Genomic DNA, 17,820 nt, shown 5'->3' on the forward strand with positions numbered 1-17,820 from the left:
GACCTGAGCTGCCTGAGTTCAGCCCTCTCTGCACTGGAAGTGCTGGTCTGGTGTCTCCAATTCCAGAGTAAAATGCCATGGATACCCCTCCCCAGTGACAGAGCTGTTTCGTTCCCTTTCTCTGTGGAGAGGAATTGTAGAGAGCTGCTATACCTCAGTTTCCCCTGGAGAAGGCACACTAAGGTAGCACTGCACCCTGGGAGCAGAAAATGTTGTATTCTCTGTCTGACACACAACAGGTCTGTCAAAACCTGCCTGTTTCGGTCGAGCACATTCCCAGCAAGGCGAGTGAAAGGGTGATTGAAAGGCTGAGCTCTGTTCCAGGTTTACATCTCCTGGCTCCGTTTTCCCCGAAGGGAAGGGGATGTAATTTCAGACCCTTGGTTAAAGTATTGCAAATATTTGGAGAAACAGGTACCTAAGTTGCTGCTAATTGATTCCCAGCTGTTTGTTCCCAGTTTTGGAGGTACCGCTGGCGTTAAAGATGAGGTGTGAAGCAGTCGGAGTTAATGGTCTCTGTCAGCTGGTTGGATTCCACAGCACAGGTTGGGAAGGAGCAGCTGGAGAATGGGCAGGGAGGAAAGGAGGATATTAGCTGGCGTTGGTAAGCATGGTTCCAGGAGAAACACACCTTGTAGTTTCATCTAATTTTTGTGTGTAGCCAGAAACTTGAACGTGTTTAAATGTCACTGAGCCGGGACAGTCTCACCACCAGAAAGTACCTTCTGAAGTGGAGAGAGAAAGGGCGCTTTTCAATCCATCAGAAAAGAATTGTTGGATTATTTAGATCGCTGATTAAGTAGGTCTTCTAAAATAAAGTATAAATGCTCATCGGGAAGCAAGTGGTCTTTGCCCTCTCTGTAGAGGGTCTTTCTATAATCACTGGCTTCCCTTGGGCCGGTTTTCACTGTGTTAGAGCTTTAATTTCACATTAGTGCAAGGTCCTGGTTCACGTTCTCTAACACTGCATTCCCACTGCTTGACCCAACCTTCAGAAAGGCTGCAGTATTTGTACTTTTTTTGCCTGATTTTTTTTTTTTTCCCTTTTTAAAGTTTGGCTTGTTCTTAATCAAAGCCCACGAATACATCCATCTTGTAGGAGACATTTTGCTATCTGTAGTTCAGCATTTGGTGAACGAGATCTACATTACAGTCATAATGGCTTGTGCTAAAGGGAAAGGCAGAGCCAGAATCCTCAGGTTATTTGATGAAAAGTAGATACATGTGTTTCACGCCTAAAGAAATCCTTTCTGGGGAAAAAAAATACAATCTAGGCTAAAACTAGTAACGTGGGAGAAATTTAACCCTTTCAGTGGGCTTGGAGAAGTAGCTGATAACCAGTGCGGCTGTTTGACTCCCTTGTTTGAATTAAAAAATAAATTAAAGGAAGGAGGAAGGGAATGAAAGAGCATTTCCTTACCAGGCAGTCACACAGGCTATTGTCTGTGAGCTCCCCGCCCCCATCTCTTTCACCCAGGCACACACACACACGCACACAAAAAGCCAGTTTTGTGTCCTTCTGAGCACACAGATGTTCCTCTTGGCATCCCTACAGTGTGGATAGGTTTTTTTGCAGGCGCAGAATGTGAGGCTTCTTTGTTGAAGACAAAGTGTTGCCTGTGGTGGGAATTGCTGCAGTGATGGGAAAGTATCGTAATGTATTGTTGGATTACTGTGTTTTTTTCCCCCTAGTAGAGACAGTACATTAAAGTAGCTTTGTGGGCAGCAAATTGTTTGAGCCAAGCCTGGCTAATGACACTCTCTCCTTGGCAAGCGGTCGTACAAGGTATGGCTGGCACAGTTTGGATGGTCACGGGGTTTCTCCCAGGCATGTGCAGTGGTTCTGCTGTGCTGAGCAGAAGTCTTACCAGCTGTATTTGGTGAGCCAACCACAGGGGTCTGGCTGTGAAGATAGAGCTGTCGTCCTGCTTTCAGCTCTTTGCTTTTTAATTGCATGAAGATCTGATACGATACGTGCCTCCTTCTAAATCCTTTTTAGGACATCTGTTCTGGGGTTCTGTATCGTGGATCTAAGAAAACAGCTTAAAATTAGAAACTGTTAAGCATTTGCCTGAGCTTTCATACCAGAAAGGAAATAGCTCTTTCAAATCCTTCGCTGTGCTGCAGCCTGTCCGGGAACATGGTGTCACTTTGGACTCAGCTGGTGACATTGCCAACCTGAAGCTCTGAATCCAGCTCTTCTCTTGTTGACGGTACTGAGCAGGAGAAACACCAACCTGTCAGCTGGCATCTAGATTCAGTTCTTTTTCTCCATATGATGTTAATTTTTACCTGCCTTCCTGAAATGCGCAGAGGTTTTGTCATGGTTGGCAGTTTTATACCCCGGTAATAAGTATGTGCCAGTGTGACAGGTCTGCCCATCTAGATCCAGTTCAAAGATGGCACAGTTTAAGATGGAGAAACTGAGGCACAGCTCCATTTCAAAATGTCTCAAGAAAGACCTTATAGATGAAAAATCCTGTGAAGAAGCTGCATTTTGGGTGAATTTGGAGGTGAAACTACAGAGGAGAAAGTTACCTGACTCTGTATAACCGTTAGTTACTTTGTTTCTCAGTTTGTTCCTCTAATGGCAGAAGTTCTGTTGCTTCCTTTTTTTCCCCAGATATTTGTATCTATCCCTATTTTCCTCAGGGTGGAGAAAGATGTAAGGATGTCATTTTCTGTGGGGCTTTCAACTTCCCACTCTAGAAAAAAAGAACCGGCACCTTAGGTGGTGTGTTTCCTCAGTCCATGTCTGTGTATTGCACTAGTGAGAACTTCCCAGAGAACGGTTTCTCTGTTGACCAGAAGGTGATAAAGTAGTTATCAGGTGAACAAGTAGATCAGGAAGGTGGTTATTCTCCATGTACAATGTCATGACAGCTGTTGCTAGCTTATGGCCAGGTGTGCTCCACATACTGGATGCAGTTCTGCTGTCATGAATGCACCTGCCTTTTGCTGTTCTTAAATAAGCTTTTTGCATCCCTGAGGCCTGCTTTTTGTTTGTCTCTCCAGTTTCATGGAATTGCCTGGATTATACTCCCCCTAAGCTTTTCCAGCTTCTTTCACTCTCCCTTTTAAAACTATAACTGTTCTCCTGTTTCTGCATCCACATCCTCTGAGCAGAATTCCCTTTGGAAACCCTTCCTACCCTTCTGCTGCCTTTGCTTTCAGGAACCCAGGACACATTCTGCTGTTTCTTTCCTGGCTTTCTCTGGAAGTTCCTCCTCACCTGCTTCCAACATGCAACTGCTGGTTTTGGCTCTTGTGATATATCCAACTCTTAATTTCTTCTTTATTGCCTCCAAACCTAAATTTTCTGATGTTTCTTCTAAGTTCCTTTTGATAGTTATATTCAGGGATGGTCTCTATTTCCTTAACCTCAAGCATTACAGCATTAGGGTAACGTTTATAATTTATAGTATCTTAATATCTTCTGTTAATACCTTGTCCCATGCTATTTGGTGTGCATTTCCCCTCCCTTTAGTATTTCTGAAAGCTGCCCTTAGCCCTGAGCTCTCTCCTGCATGCAACATGTGAGTGGCTTGCCAGGTGAGCTGTCTCCCTGTTAACTCCTTGCCTAAACTCACCGTGTTCTTCACAGATACTCTTTATACCTCTTCTGCTTCTTTTTCTCCTGCATTCTTCCTCTTCTTTTTTTTCCCTGTTCTTTTCCCTCATCTCTTTCATGTGTTTTGTGAAGCACATTTCCCAAAATCCGAAACACACCTTTCACACAGCAGCCCCTCCCAGTTAGGATCCAGTTAGGATCTCTTTAATACCAGTTGTTTGTAGCAGACACTGGCACCAGCAAACATGGAGTTTTCTCGAAGGCAGGTGCGTGGTGTTCTGCAGGGAAGGGAGCCTTCCCCATGCTCCACACTCTTCCTTGCCACTTCTTGAAAATCAAGCTGACAGTGTCAAACCCCTTGTATTTTTGGGGGCCGCTCCCCAGTACGACTTTCGTGTTGTCTCTGAATAAGCGTTTATTAGCTGTGAAAGCCACTGGAATGAATAATGCAAGTGTTAGCTTACAAAGACATTTTCCTGACCAAATCTGAAAATGTTCCTTTTCCAGGAGCACCATGACCTCTTTTTCATCAGAAAATCTGTTCAGTATTGTTCATTCACAGTGTAAGAAGCTGAGATTGTTCTTGGGACATTCGGATTAAATGGACACTCATAAGGAATTGAAATTTAAAGAAGCATTACTTCACATACCTTAAAATGTTGGTTAGTGTTCTCTGCTATTTAAATGCAGGCACAGAATTGCGCCCTCAGTGATGCTTTAAGATGATTTGTGTGCTGTGGAAATAGTTTGGTTTATAATCTGTTGTTACAGTGGTGCTTTTTCCCTGCCAGACCCCTTTTACCCTCTTCCAGCTTTGTTGGACTTTGACCATAGTGTGGACACTGCCAGATATTTTCAGCTAAGGTCTGTGACTACTTCTTCACCGAGTGTCTCACAGCTGGATGAGCAATCTACATATATTTCACCTTACAGTCTGACTGTGATGTAAATGTGAGTTGACTTTTGCCACAGCTGAACACTGAGCAACTGAGGAAGCCAGAGGGCGGATGTTACAGGCACCACAGCCACAAGGAGAGCTGGAGAAGGACATGGGCATAGGGGGCTTCCAGGAAGACTTCGGCAGTCCCTGGGGAAGGAGCAGTCCTCCCTTGGCCATAGTTGTTTGATAAAGGGGAGCCACATGGTACCTCCGGCTCCTCTTGTCTTAGAGCTCCATGCAGTTCTTCCTCCTTTTCTCTCAAGGCCACCAACTCTCATCAACCCAGTATTATTCTCCACAGATCTCACCCACATTCTCCAAAGTTGTATTGCTCATCCCACATCTTCTGTAGACGTCCTAGTCTTTCTCTGAGACCCCTAACCATCAGTGCCCAGCCTTCCCCCATCTGTAGCCCCTTTCCCATTTCTCCTGTTGGATTCACATGCAACTGAGTGTTCAGGTACCTGCCTCAGCTGCTCAGCAGTACAGTTTTCTGCCTGTCCCTATATTCCAGCCCTCACATTCACATGCTTACCAGCACTTACTGCCACTGGATTAGCTGTCCTAGCGTCCCCACCTGTCTTCCACATCCAGCTCTCCCAAGAGAAGTATAAATCCAATTTATAGCTCTGATGCGATTTAAAGACAAAGAAAAGACATGGACAGTACTTACCATCAGTGCAGATGGGAGCACCACAGCAGGGTTAGAAGACGTGTCTGCAAAAACCTGCTGACAGTACGTGAATTATCCTGGTTTGCTGAAGTTTTTCCTGTGTGACAGCTTCTCCAAGCTGTATGAAGCTTGAGGTTTGAGCACCAAGGATGGGCAGGTTTTTAAATGTGTTGTCATTCTTCCCTGAGCTCGTGTCATTACCCAGACAGTGAGGGGGAGAAACAGTCTGGATTTGAATTTTGATTATAACCATGCCTGGATTATCAAAGCCTACTATTTTTAATCTCTCATAAGAGACCTGCCAGGATGACTGGTACAAGGAGACTGGGATCAGCTGAGTGAGAAAGCTGAGCGGCACTGCAAGGGGAAAAAACAATAAAGACGACTGAGCTTGGTTGGTTCTGGTGAAATAAAAACTTGTGATGGGGTAAGAAACCGAAAGGAGAAAGAGGTTGGCTGGACACATGGGCTGGGGATAGGATAAATGAGGAGGCATTAGGAAAAGATGTCTAATAGTGCTTCCCAGGGTAGTAAAAGAAACCTGGAAACACCTGGTCAGAGATCCCAGGCAGACAGTGAGATTATCAGAGTAAGCGTGGAAAGAGAATAAACTGTAAGACCATATATGTATGAAGAGGAACACTGGAACCGTATTGTGGAACCTTTGAAATTTGGATGGATAGATACTATATGTGAAATGTATCTGACTGAGATACGGTCCCAGCGTGGGAAAGGGAAGGGACAGGAACTGTGATAGAGATCACTTGTGGAAAGATGGACAGAATAGTGTGTGCTGGAGAATGCTTTGCCTGAGTCTCTTGGGTTTCTTTTTCACTTTGGTACCTTTTTCTTTCACCTTCTAAGCAATTTACCTGGCTTCTGATGGCCAGGAGCATGAAGGGCCATGGGGGTTTCTTAGTGTTTTGTAGTATAATTGGCTGCATGTTTTATATATTTTAAGTATATAATCTTTATTTTTTTTTTTTTTTGCATCTTGTAAATTGCCAAGCAGCTGTTTAATCAGAGCACTTCATTGCATAGCTTCAGCAGCAGAAAAAAAATACACTGCTTTGTAAGAAAGACTCAGATTTCTTCCATTTCGTTCCTTCAGAGCGCTGCTCCCTCTGAATTTACAGGGTACCTGCTACGCTACAGACCGAGAAGGCAGCCGGCATAAATTACTGTGTGGTGACATAACTGTGCCTGGTACAAGTCCTCAGGTGACAGGAGCCACCTCGTGCAGGCTGCGTGTGTCAGAGCTTGCCTCGCCGTGCCACGGAGAAAAGGTTACAGGCTTCACCCGTGGTGTGACAGCAGCCTGCAGTGGTTGGAGCCGGCAGGCAGCTACAGCAGCGCGCAGCCCCGCGCCCGCCCTGCTCCCTCAGCCGGACCCGAGAGAGGAGCCAGAAGGAAAAGGGTGAAACGCCTGGGTTGGGCAGCTTAACAGAAAGGGAATAATATTAATTATATATGCATAGCTAATATTAGATATATAAATAGATTTAGGTGTAGGTTTATATATATATATATACACAAAACGAGTGATGTGCAGCAGAGCTGCTCACCGCCTGAAGCCGATGCCCAGCTAGCTCCTGAGCCACGCTGCCTCCTGGCCAGCTCCCCCCTGGTGTATAGACAGAACATGACATCACATGGTATGGAATATCCCTTTGGCCAGTCTGGGACAGCTGTCCTGTCTGTGTCCCCTCCCAACTTCTTGGGTGCCCCTTGTCTTCTTGGCAGGGCAGTAGGAGAAGCTGAAAAGTCCTGACTTGGTGTAAACGCTGCTTAGCGACAACCAAACATCACCCTGACTCCCAAACACAGCACTACACCAGCTCCTAGGAAGAAAATTAACTCTGTCCCAGCCAAAACCCAGACAGAAGTATGTTTTAAAATACAGATTTTTCTGTGGATTCCTTCTGTAAAAAGGGAATGATCGTATCCCAGAAGTTTTAGTGAAGGCAAGTTGGTTCTTGTGGTGACTGTGGCAAAATGACAGCAAGATTTTTTTGTTCTGCTCTAGTAAATATTGAGTACTTTGGTTTTTGTTTAACTTGAAGGCAAGCATGTTAACTTATAGAAGTTTTTCACAACTAACAAGTTCTAGTGAGAGTCTAAATGTCCATACTGAGATTTAAAGATCTGCCATGTTTGGCTGTATACTTTTGCTGTCGTGGAAACAAATGTCATTGGTCATTGATATCACTGTAATAGCAGAGCTTCACAGTGTCTTCACAGTGGTTTGCTTGGGGCTTTTCCATGACAAGCATAAAACATTTCTTGTCGGGCTTTGTATTCACCTTTCAGCTACAAGAGTGAGAAGGTCCATGTTTCATCCATCCATGTCTGTGCCACTTTTGGTCTGCTGCCAATCATCTCAATAACCAGCACTGGGGACACATGGTGGGGTGACAGGGTCCCTGAGTTTGGGTCCCACAAAGTAAAGATGCCAGAGCTTGACGAATATGTTAGGCCTTAGGCAGCTTCATAAGTATAACCAGAGCTAATATCTTTACCCCCCAGTGATGGAGTGACCCCCCCCAAATTCTGCTTCTCTTACCAGTCTAGTTGTCTTCCCACTGAGTGTCAGTACACACAGTGACGTTGGTGTGTGCGTTTGCTTCAGGAAGCTCTGGTTGGCCAGGGTTATGTTCCAAGTGCTGCAGGGTGGTTTTCACATGGGATGTAGCTAATAACCCCAAACTCTTTCTGGTATTCATTTCAAATTTCTGCTTTAGCAGTGGCCAGAACAAAGTGAGGGTCAGCTCCGGACTTCGTCAGGTGCATAAAGGACCTGTTGGTTGTAACACATTTGCCATAGGCTTTACTCAGATGCTCTTCTTCAAAAACACAAGGTAACAACCATTGTTGTTGAAGCTTATGCCTTCAAACAGGCTTACAGCCTTTTGCTAAATGCTTCCAAGAATATGAGAGGCTTTTATCTGCTTTTATCTAGCAGAGTGTCTAGATCTCTGCCTTATCGAGCAGAGTAGAGCCTTTTCCCTCACGAAAGGCTGGCTTTGACAAGGGGCAAAAATACTCTGAAAAATGATTAAGCAGGTGTCTGTCACAAACAGTGAATGTTCAGAAGAAATGAGAGCGTGTTTGCTCCCTTAGCTGATGGAAAAACAAATGGAATAGGAAACAAGTACAGCTGAAGTGGCAGTGGGCTGGTGAGCCACAGGAAGAAAGATTGCATTATCTGATGGAGTATAACCAGCAACCTTGGGGTATTTTTTGAAGTGTTTGATTGCAGAGAACAGAGATGCTTTGAAAATCCTATTTGGAGCATCCATCCATTATTTGAATGACTGGGAGCTGTGGTAATAAAAAATGGATGAATAAAATTTAAGCCGCCTTCAGGTCATCTCTCAGGACTTCAGGGTATCACGAGACGTGACATTTCAGCAGCCTGTCCCAAACTGAACTAAGACATCTCCTTTAGACATCTCTTCAGCTGAAGCCATCAATGGCTGAAAAGTCTCAGTGTTTGGAAGGTGTTTTTCATCAATATTACTGGCAAAACTGTGATTCTCATTTGCATTTGTTGGGCTTCACTTCCCTGCTATTGCCGGCTTTTCCCAGATAAACTGAGGCACCTTTTAATACCAGTATTCTCTTCCTGTAAAGATCTCAATCTTTTTAATAACAAGATCTTCACATGGCTATTCAGTTTTAATGCATGTTCTTTGTCCTCTCTTTATTCACCTTTAAAGAAAGATAGGCAGCAGGATACTGCACATCCTCCTAGTATCTGTCTTACCATCCCTTGCTCTGATCTGTACAGAATTCATACTACCTTTCTTGTTCATACATGCAAAGCTAGGGGTTGGTCTTTTTGCCCCAGCATTGCTGAGGAGATCATATTTTGAGGGGAGGGTGTGTGTGTGTGTGTGTGTGTGTGTGTGTGTGTGATCACTGCTGTATTGAGGTGTTGGAAGCAGGATTGCCATCTCCCCACCACTAGATGTGCAATGTGGCCCTGGCTGGAAAAAGCCACTTTAGCAAGATGTAGATTACCACGTAAAACCCCGCTGCCTTCTCATCCATATGTCTTCTGAACAGGAATTTTATGTATCCTGGCAGTGAGTGAGGAGTTGCTGGGAAGTGATGTGCTCTTCCTGTGCTCCTTCCTGGTCGGAAGAAGGGTGATCTATGCAAAAATCGTGTAGATCTGTGCCCAGGTAGCTGCTTTCTGTATTACTGAGGAGGAGCTGCAAGATGAGTCTGAGTGGATTTGAACAGTGGTGAGAGTGGTGGGCAGAAATTCTGGAGAAAAAGTGATGGTCAAATATACTTCATTACCTTGTGGATTTTGTTGTTGTTGCTGGGGTTTTTTGAGGTTGGTAACGTGACGTTTTCCACATAATAAAAAAGGAAATGAAACCATTAAGAATCTTTAACTGTTCTGTACTCTGTTAAGGCTCTGAAACAAAACCTTGTGAATAATAGATCTGAAAAACACACTTTGACATTCTCACGGTATGAAAATGACAGACATCAAGGATCCTCATGGCATTTTCTGAGAGAACCATGGCTGTGCTCTAACCCTGTCTTTGGCGTGGTTTATACGCCCGTGTTTTGTTAGGGGACATAATCCAGGGATTCCTTTTGTTGCAGTTTTTTAAAACCATCACTAGAATGCATTGGGAGATGTTAGAAAATACTAATGGAAAGCCCATAAAAAATTAAAATGAAATTCTCTAAAAGACACCCACTGTATAGGAATTAAAACCCAGGGAAATCCTAGCCAAGACCTGGTGAGACTCAACCAACAACTGCCTTGTTATTTTCATAGCACTTTCCAAGAACAGAAGGCTTGATGCTTTAAATCTGTAATAACTTGAGTAGTTTTAATAGAAAAAGGACTGCTTGCTAATTTCTGATCACACGCAGTTTTAAATATGGGGTAGCTTAACAACGTGCTTTAATATCTACACCTATAATTTAGAGTTTGAATGAAGTTCTTGATGCTGTGTGGCAATAAGGATGCTTCCTCTACATGTGAAATTGCACACCTGCAAAATTACTGTCCCATTTTCTTGGTAGCAAATGGTATAATTAGGATGAAAAAAATCATTTTTAGTTATAGCCTCCTTGTTTTTAGGTGCTCGTTTGCTTTCCAGGTTAACTCCCTTCATAAAATTTTGCTGTAGCCTGAAATGACTTTTAAATTAAAAAAAAAGGGGGGGGGGGAACATCATCCCCCACCAGCTTTCTTGAAAGTTAGCAAGAGTTTAAATACGTTATTCCATATCCTCCCCCTCCAGTTATGCTATGTAAAAATATTGGGGGGGTTGTTAGTACACACGTTTAAGGGGACATAGTAAGATTACTTACATTTATTCAATTACAAGTTTAAAAATTTGACTGAGGAGTTCTGGGGGCTTTAGCTCTTTCCTTAATTCATCAGTAAGGTTTTGAGAGATTTAAAGCATCCGTGCGAAAGTGAGAGGATTAGGATAGGGACCAAACTGCAGTAAAAGGGATACGGTCAGGCAGAGGGAAGCTTCCAAGATGCTCAAGCCTGGAAGTGCTGTGTGCTCAGCGAGAAGACCACCCTACTTTATGTAAGGTAAGACACAAGAGTTTGGGGTGTGTGTGCAAAGGTAAAAGGTCCTTTTCATGTCCTAAGAGGGCATAAACTTTCATATTCTCGTTTGCATTTAAGCTAAGCAGCACCAGCGAGGCAGTACTGTACACTCTGCTCTCCCTGAGCCCTGACAGGCTCTATGGTATTGGTGACATACAGTTGGACACTTGTGGTTCAAATAAGAAAAAGGATTTTCATCTTATTTTCTAAATTCTTTTCTGTGGCAGTCCAGAAATTGCCAGAGAACACTGAAACAAACATTTAGGTTGCCTCCCACTTAAAGTCATCTCCTGGAAGTGGATGTTTGATGATAGCTGCACACATATCCAGTGCTTTGCCTGCTCCAGAAGAGATGGAGAGAAGCTTTTGAGCACTAGAGAAAGCTTTTGTAGCCCACTGATCCTTGTCTGAAGTTGAAGTGAGACAGGGTCACAGTTCAGTGGCACAGCCAGTGGATTCCCACCTCTGAAGCTGGGCGTTAGTCAGGGTCCCTCTCCCCAGCCAAAATTTGCATTCTCAGAGGGTTAAAAGGTAAATAAATTCTACAGAAGTAGATAAAACTTTGCTTCTACTTGGAAAATAATTTCTGAAGTTCTGTAGAATACTCCTATACCTTGACTTATATACACAACCAAACCACCTTCGTTTCTTCAAAGTGAATGTAATACTCTTACCTGGTGGCAGGAGGGGGTAGGAGGAAAACATGTGCATCCCAGGCAAACACAGTGCTTTGGGGTTGGGTGAAGGTTAATGGTTCCTGCTGATGGTCATGAGATAGGGTGGTCTTGAATACTGGCATTGTTACTTAAAAATAAAGCAAGTCCTTTTGCAAAATGAAGTAGATGGTTTCTTTCCTTTGACACTGGTGTCCCGTGTCTCCTAGGACACAGTTCCTGGAAATATTAAAATGCCTGCTTTGTTTCTGGGTCCTGCTGCAGCCATAGGATAGTTTTATCTGTATTTAGGGTAAATACTTCCTTGGATAGAATATGCTTACTGTGCATCCAGCAGCCTGTCATTGCCTCGTGCTCTCGGTGTGGCAGCCGGGCCACCGCTGCGCGTTGCCTTCATGTTCCTACTCTTCCCATTTATTCCCAAGTGTTTTAGCTGTAGGGAACATCTGTCACAAGCCAAATCTTTATGCTCATACAAATTGGCAGTTGTGTCAGCTGCTTGAAGGGATGTTCTTCAGGATCTCTTTGTAAGGAGAGGTGCTGGGACTAGAAAAACCTTCTTAAATAATTAAGTATGGTTAAAGTATCTGGAATCTGCTTGAGTGACTGAAGCGGCATTGAAGGGTTGTGCTTCTTGTTATGAAAGTACAATTACTTGGATTTAGCACCACCAATATATGCTAAAGTCATGCCTGGAAATGTGAGCAAAGTTCTCTGCAATCTGCAATAAGCAGTCTTTATAATGCTAAAATGGGGGAAGTCATGCTTAAGATTATTAATTCATTGTTAAATTAGATGTATTAATGAGAAGTGCAGTTTCTTCACAGGTTTTCCTCGTGGACTTCCCTGGTTCTAAATAGCAGTTTTAAAGGTTTGATTAGAAAAAAACCTGATTTCTTCTATTCACTTGCAAAACACCCACAGCAGCCCAGCAACCAGTGCAAAAGGAACTGTTGCATGATGAAAGTAATATTTTGTGTTTCAGTTACAAAGATGGAACTCAGTATCTCTGCTAACCCATGCTGCTGAATAGGGAGAGGACTTCTAATTCAATAAACCTCTTTCAGTTCAGTCTTCTGTAGAAAAGTGTTGGACCTTGAAGCCAGTTTTTACAAAAGCATCCTCCTTGCCATTGCTGGTGAGCTGCTTTTCCTCTTCGAGAAAAGGAGAGAAGAAAAAAGGCAGAGGGGTTGCTGGTCTTTCAAATTTATCTCAAAACCACTGTTTTAATATTAACTTTTATTAAGTCAAAAAACTGATCTTCATCCCTTTCAAACCAGCACAGAGTGTTGTAGTTCACAGGTTGGAGTTTAGTGTCACTCAAATAGTTTTATGCAGTCTTTTCAGTGAGTTTTTCCTCTTCTGTGGCTCTACTCTGTGTACAGTCTTCTTCACTTCTGTGCTATTGCACAGTGTTTTCAGTGCTTTCTTGTCACCTGTTTTCCTGTTTTCCTCTTTTTTGTATCTCCCCAAGCCTGGTTTTTTCTCGCCGTAACGTGTTAGCTCCCCCTTCTCTGTTTCTATAGACCATTTCTCCCCCTCAGATACCCTTCCCTCCCTCTTCTTTCACCTTCTCTCAGAAACTCATTTCTGTCTTTTCTTTCATTTTGTCCCTTCTCATGCCTCTCCCACTCCTCACTCACTGCTAAGTGCAGAAAAGCCTGATAATTTACACTGAAGAAGATCTTAGACATCAGGATAACTTTGTGGTTGGATGTCAAGGCAGCTCATCTAGCCTGCAGCTGTCAGATAGATGAAGGCTGGGTTCAGGCTACAGAATTTTCTGTAGATATCTCCCATACCCATGGCTAAAAGTATTGATCAGCTGATGTCTTCCTTAAGGTTCCCCTGTTGGCTGCTGGAAGGAGTGAGGAGCTTTCCTCTTCATTCCTCTTCGTATCTCAAAACATCCCGACTTCTTTGGAGAGCTTTCTTTATCAGGGAGTGTAATGGTAGGACAAGGGGGGATTGTTTAAACTGAAGGAGGGAAATTTAGATCAGATATTAGGAAAAAAGTCTTCACAGAGGGTGATGAGGCCCTGGCACAGAGTGCCCAGAGAAGCTGTGGCTGCCCCCTCCCTGGCAGTGTTCAAGGCCAGGTTGGATGGGGCTTTGGGCAATTTGGTCTAGTGGAGGGTGTCCCTGCCCTTGGCAGGGGGTTGGAACTAAGTGGTCTTTGAGGTCCCTTCCAACCCAACCCATTCTGTGATTATATGATTTCTGTTGTGTAGATTCATGCAGATCATCACAGGATTCACTGGGATAAGTGTTGGCAGAAACTTCTCTCCCCTAAGTAGCGGAGGTATCAAATGCTCTTCCTTTGCAGTTCGTCACATAACCAAGCGTATTACCCAGGTTTAACCAAGACCCACAGGAAATTGATGTAAGCTGGAGTTGACAGAAAATGGGGGGAAATAGGCACCTTCAGCGTATATTCTTAAGATGTATAGTTTTCCAAAAGGATCCTGGTTTGATGTGCTGGAGAAAGCTGAAACCCATTTTGGTTTTGCTCCGTGCTCGCCAAAGGCTGACAGACAGTAAAGATGCTGAAGGCAGGAATGAGCAGGATGGAGATGCATTCAGCCAGACTCCCCTGGTAGATTTTCTCCAGTTTGTATCTGGTGATGTTTGAAACTTGCTTTTGCTTTTGCTAAAGGTGGTCAAGCTTTGAGGCATCTTTTTATGCTTTGACTAAGGAAAAAAAGAAAGAAAATAGGTATGGCTTGAACTTTCAAAAGGAAGAATCATTCCCAGATTTTATTGCTGGACTTTGATCAGCAGCTCTCCAGGTGCATTATGAAAGATTCTGGTATTTCAAAAATCTTCTTGCTACTTTGGCACGGCCATCTTGACACAAGGTCTGGTTTTAAACATGCTGAACACTCACATCTTCCCACTTAAAAGGGAAAGGAAAGGAAAAAATGAGCAGAAAACAATAAAACCCGACCCCGTAGGCAGAATGTTTCATTACAATAGTTGTGGGGTTTCTTTTTAATTACATGTAATAAAAAGCTTGCAGATGATAGCTGCTCTTTGGAGGAGGGGGTAAGACAAGAAGAGTTCCCTTGCCCAAGGCTCGGAGTTGGAAATGTAAACCACAGTTAGCTGGCATTCTGCTTTTTTGATAATAGCAATGTCACCAGTGATCTAATGAGGACTTGTCCTCCCCTTTAATGATATGCTGCCCTGCAGATAATTGTGTGCATGATAGCAGATGATACAGTAAAATATTTTGATGGAAGACACAAACAGTTTCCTATGCAATAAAGGGCTTTTCTTGGGATCTGGTGGTGTCTGCTCTTCCATGGCCGGGACTGTATCAACAGAGGCTGTCTCTGTGGCGGTACAGGGCACGTCCCAGCAGTTCTGCTGCTGGTGCATTGCAGCAGTGCTGGACTTACACTGCCACTTCGGTCTGCAGACAGGAGAGCAGCCTCTGGGGGTGCAAAACTGTTGCTTAACAAAACTTACCTTCTTCCCCCTCTTTCTTCACAGAAAATACCAGAGAGGAACCCGAGTGCGCCTGAAGCTGCTGGATCTTGAACTCACAGCTCGGTTCTTGGGTGCAACAACTGATACAACTTTGCTGGAGGCTGATGCAGTGCTTCTAGGGCTCGTGGACAGCAAGCAAGCAAAGCAAAAGGAATAGGTTTCATGTAAATAAATGCACTTCGTGTTCTAGAGTGAATTGTTTCCTCAGGAAATACATGAAAGGTTTCTCTCAGCTCGGTTATGTAAATAATGAGATCAATAAAAGACAGTAAGCACATCATACCTGATTCCTGCTCTGTTTATCCACTCATCTTTCCAACTCTTTGCCTTTAGATTTAAACGTGAAAGCTTCACTGAGCTTCTGTAGATAATACTAGTTGAATGTTTGCATAAAGAATCCCAGAGTTTGTCTTTCCATCCCAAATGGATGTTGATCTCTGACATTGTACTTCCGTGGAAGAAGTCCAAAGCTGCTGTCATGGTGTTTCCTACAGAACAACGTTGAGGGTTCCTGATTTCTAAGTTGCAGACACTATTTTTTATCTCCATCTGGATGAAGAACTAGAGGTTATACTTTTCTCTAGTTGGAGCTTTCATTTCCAATGCATGATAGTAACTTTTCTCTGGTTGTTAATATAACTGAAAGGAAATGGTTTCACTGTAGTAGGCCAAGTGTAGGTCTTGGGTTACTGGAAGTATATTTAAGATAAATATAATGAGTGTTTGAATGCACAACCAGAGAATCATGCTGTGGTGTTTCCAGCATCTTTTTGGAGCATTTGTGATCGCAGAGCGTTGCTTCTGGTTGGAGTAAGATGAGATTTGTTAGGGTGGTATGCCATGGCAGTCTGCAGCAGCTGTCCAGGGAGAATAAGTTTCTTGCTACGTGTACTACTGGCCTAAGCAGACGTTCCTCACACCCACAGACACCTCGTCGCTCTGCTGGAGCAGGCCAGGTGGGCTCTGATGGAGATGCTGGAGGATGATACAGCTCTTGCTGCCTCTCATGGCTGAGAACATTGCTGGTGTTGCTACCCAAACTCTGCAAGTCTCCATGTGATCCAGCTGAATTCCGAAACACAGGAAAGCTTTTGTCTGCTCAGAGGGCTTTTCCAAAACCACCCTGATTCCTGTTGTGAAGCTTCTCCTTTATTCTTCTGCTTGAAAGCACATTGAAAGGGAAGCTGGAGCGCCTCCTTACCTGGAACCACAGACCGATGACATAGTGGTTTGATACAGATACTAGGGGGAATCACATGGAAGATGCAGAATAGGCATGTTTTAGCAGGTCCTTTTACTGTTTTGCAAACTGAAGCTCTGTTTCTGAAATCAGCAAGGATCCAAGCAAGAGACAGAGGAAACAGGCAGTGTGAGCTGATTTTACTGCTTTAATTTCCTCATTCATCTCAGTGATCTTAATTGGGGGTCTTGAACATGTATTTCCTTGGGTGTTAGCCTCCAGGTAACGAGTTATCCCAGCACTGGAGTAGGAAAAGGCAGCCTGTTTTAAGAAGCAGAAGGAATTTAAACTATCAAAGAGAAATCCTGTCTGTTGAACGTAACTTGTCCTACGTGCTTGATCAACCTTAAGAGTGATCTGGGAGGAAATACGTGCGTTAACATATTGGGAGCAGGGTATCAAACAGTGATTTTATCAAGTCTTCCTCTCAGTAACCTTTACAGAAATGGTTTTTAGAGACTGTAGTGGTTGTTGTTTCAACTCCAGTGTAGTGTTTTATTTGGGAACCCACGGATTCACAGGAACTGTCTTGCTTTTACAAATTGTGTGGTTGAACCTTCAGTGGCTTCTGGCCTTTGGACACCCAGTCGTTCTCCCAGCTCATCTTTGGTGACCTTCAAGGCAGTTATTTATTGGATCTCTAAACTGTTCAGACAAGACTTGTCCCATAAAAGCTAAAGGAGAAACACTGGGTTTTACTGAAACAGTACTTTGGCTTTGGTGTTATTTGGGTCCCATTACGAAGGCTTTAGTAAGTTTTCCTGAAATTCCACCTCCTGTTTTGCAAACAGAACATCAGGCCACCTTAGACATACTTGGAAAGCAAACTGGCTTTATCGTGAGGTGTATCTGGAAGAAAAATGAAAGTATTTAAATGCTCTCTTGCTGACAGAGGTGCTATAACAGGACCCAGTAAACCCCCCCTGGGCTCGTCTGCCCCATCGTATTCCAGCTTTTTGGTGACAAGAAGGGGACAAAGGAGAATGCTGAAGAAATCTGGCCTGCCTGCTGAGAGCCAATCTTGCCAATGCTTTGGCACTGAAATAGCTTCTAAAGAGAAGAATACTTCACATTTTACTTATCTTTAGGGCATTCTGGAAAGTTTGGTTCCTTCTTATTTCTTAATACCCTCAGATTTATGTATTAGGCAAATTATTGTCCAGGTTTGTTTGTTTGTTTTGAGGGTGGGGAGGTGGCTTTTTTTCTGCCATCATTATACCCCTATGCTGGGAAAACTTGGTGAGAGACTGTTTTTGCTAGATAGGAGTAAGCACCCTGTGTATGTTTTTTAGTAATTTATACATTCTGGGGCAGCATTTATCACATGTGAAGGGTCTAGACTACCCAAATGAGGCTGTAATGCTGTCATCTGGCCATAACCCAAAGTAAACATTATCCCTGGTATGACTGCATCAGACTAACATCACTAACGTGTTACATACTCTGAAGTGTTCCTGTTTCCTCCTGAGCTGTGTCTTTTTCAGCCGGGGTTAAGCAGGCGGGCGCAGTCACTCTGTGTGGCAGCTCTGGGGAGGCCATCAGGCATGTGTTAACATTGCAGCGGTCTGCAGCAGGCTGGGTATGGCTCCAGCCAGGAGTTACACCTCCAAGTAGGTTAATCCATCCGGAGCACC

At 43.7% G+C, this 17,820-nt stretch overlaps 1 protein-coding gene across 1 annotated transcript in view; it reads left to right on the plus strand.

Moving 5' to 3' along the window:
• Positions 1–15,220, plus strand: part of LOC311205391 (tumor protein D52-like) — a gene marked incomplete at its 5' end in the record, with an annotated part of 117,964 nt that extends 102,744 nt beyond the window's left edge. The window contains one exon of the mRNA XM_084279799.1: positions 14,950–15,220. Coding sequence (XP_084135925.1) covers positions 14,950–15,103 — 154 coding nt within the window. The 3' untranslated portion in view covers positions 15,104–15,220. The remainder of the gene's footprint in view (positions 1–14,949) is intronic.
• Positions 15,221–17,820: the final 2,600 nt, after the last annotated feature.

This window comes from Gallinula chloropus (genome assembly GCF_964237585.1).
Source record: "Gallinula chloropus genome assembly, chromosome: 2".
Taxonomy (NCBI): Eukaryota; Metazoa; Chordata; class Aves; order Gruiformes; family Rallidae; genus Gallinula; species Gallinula chloropus.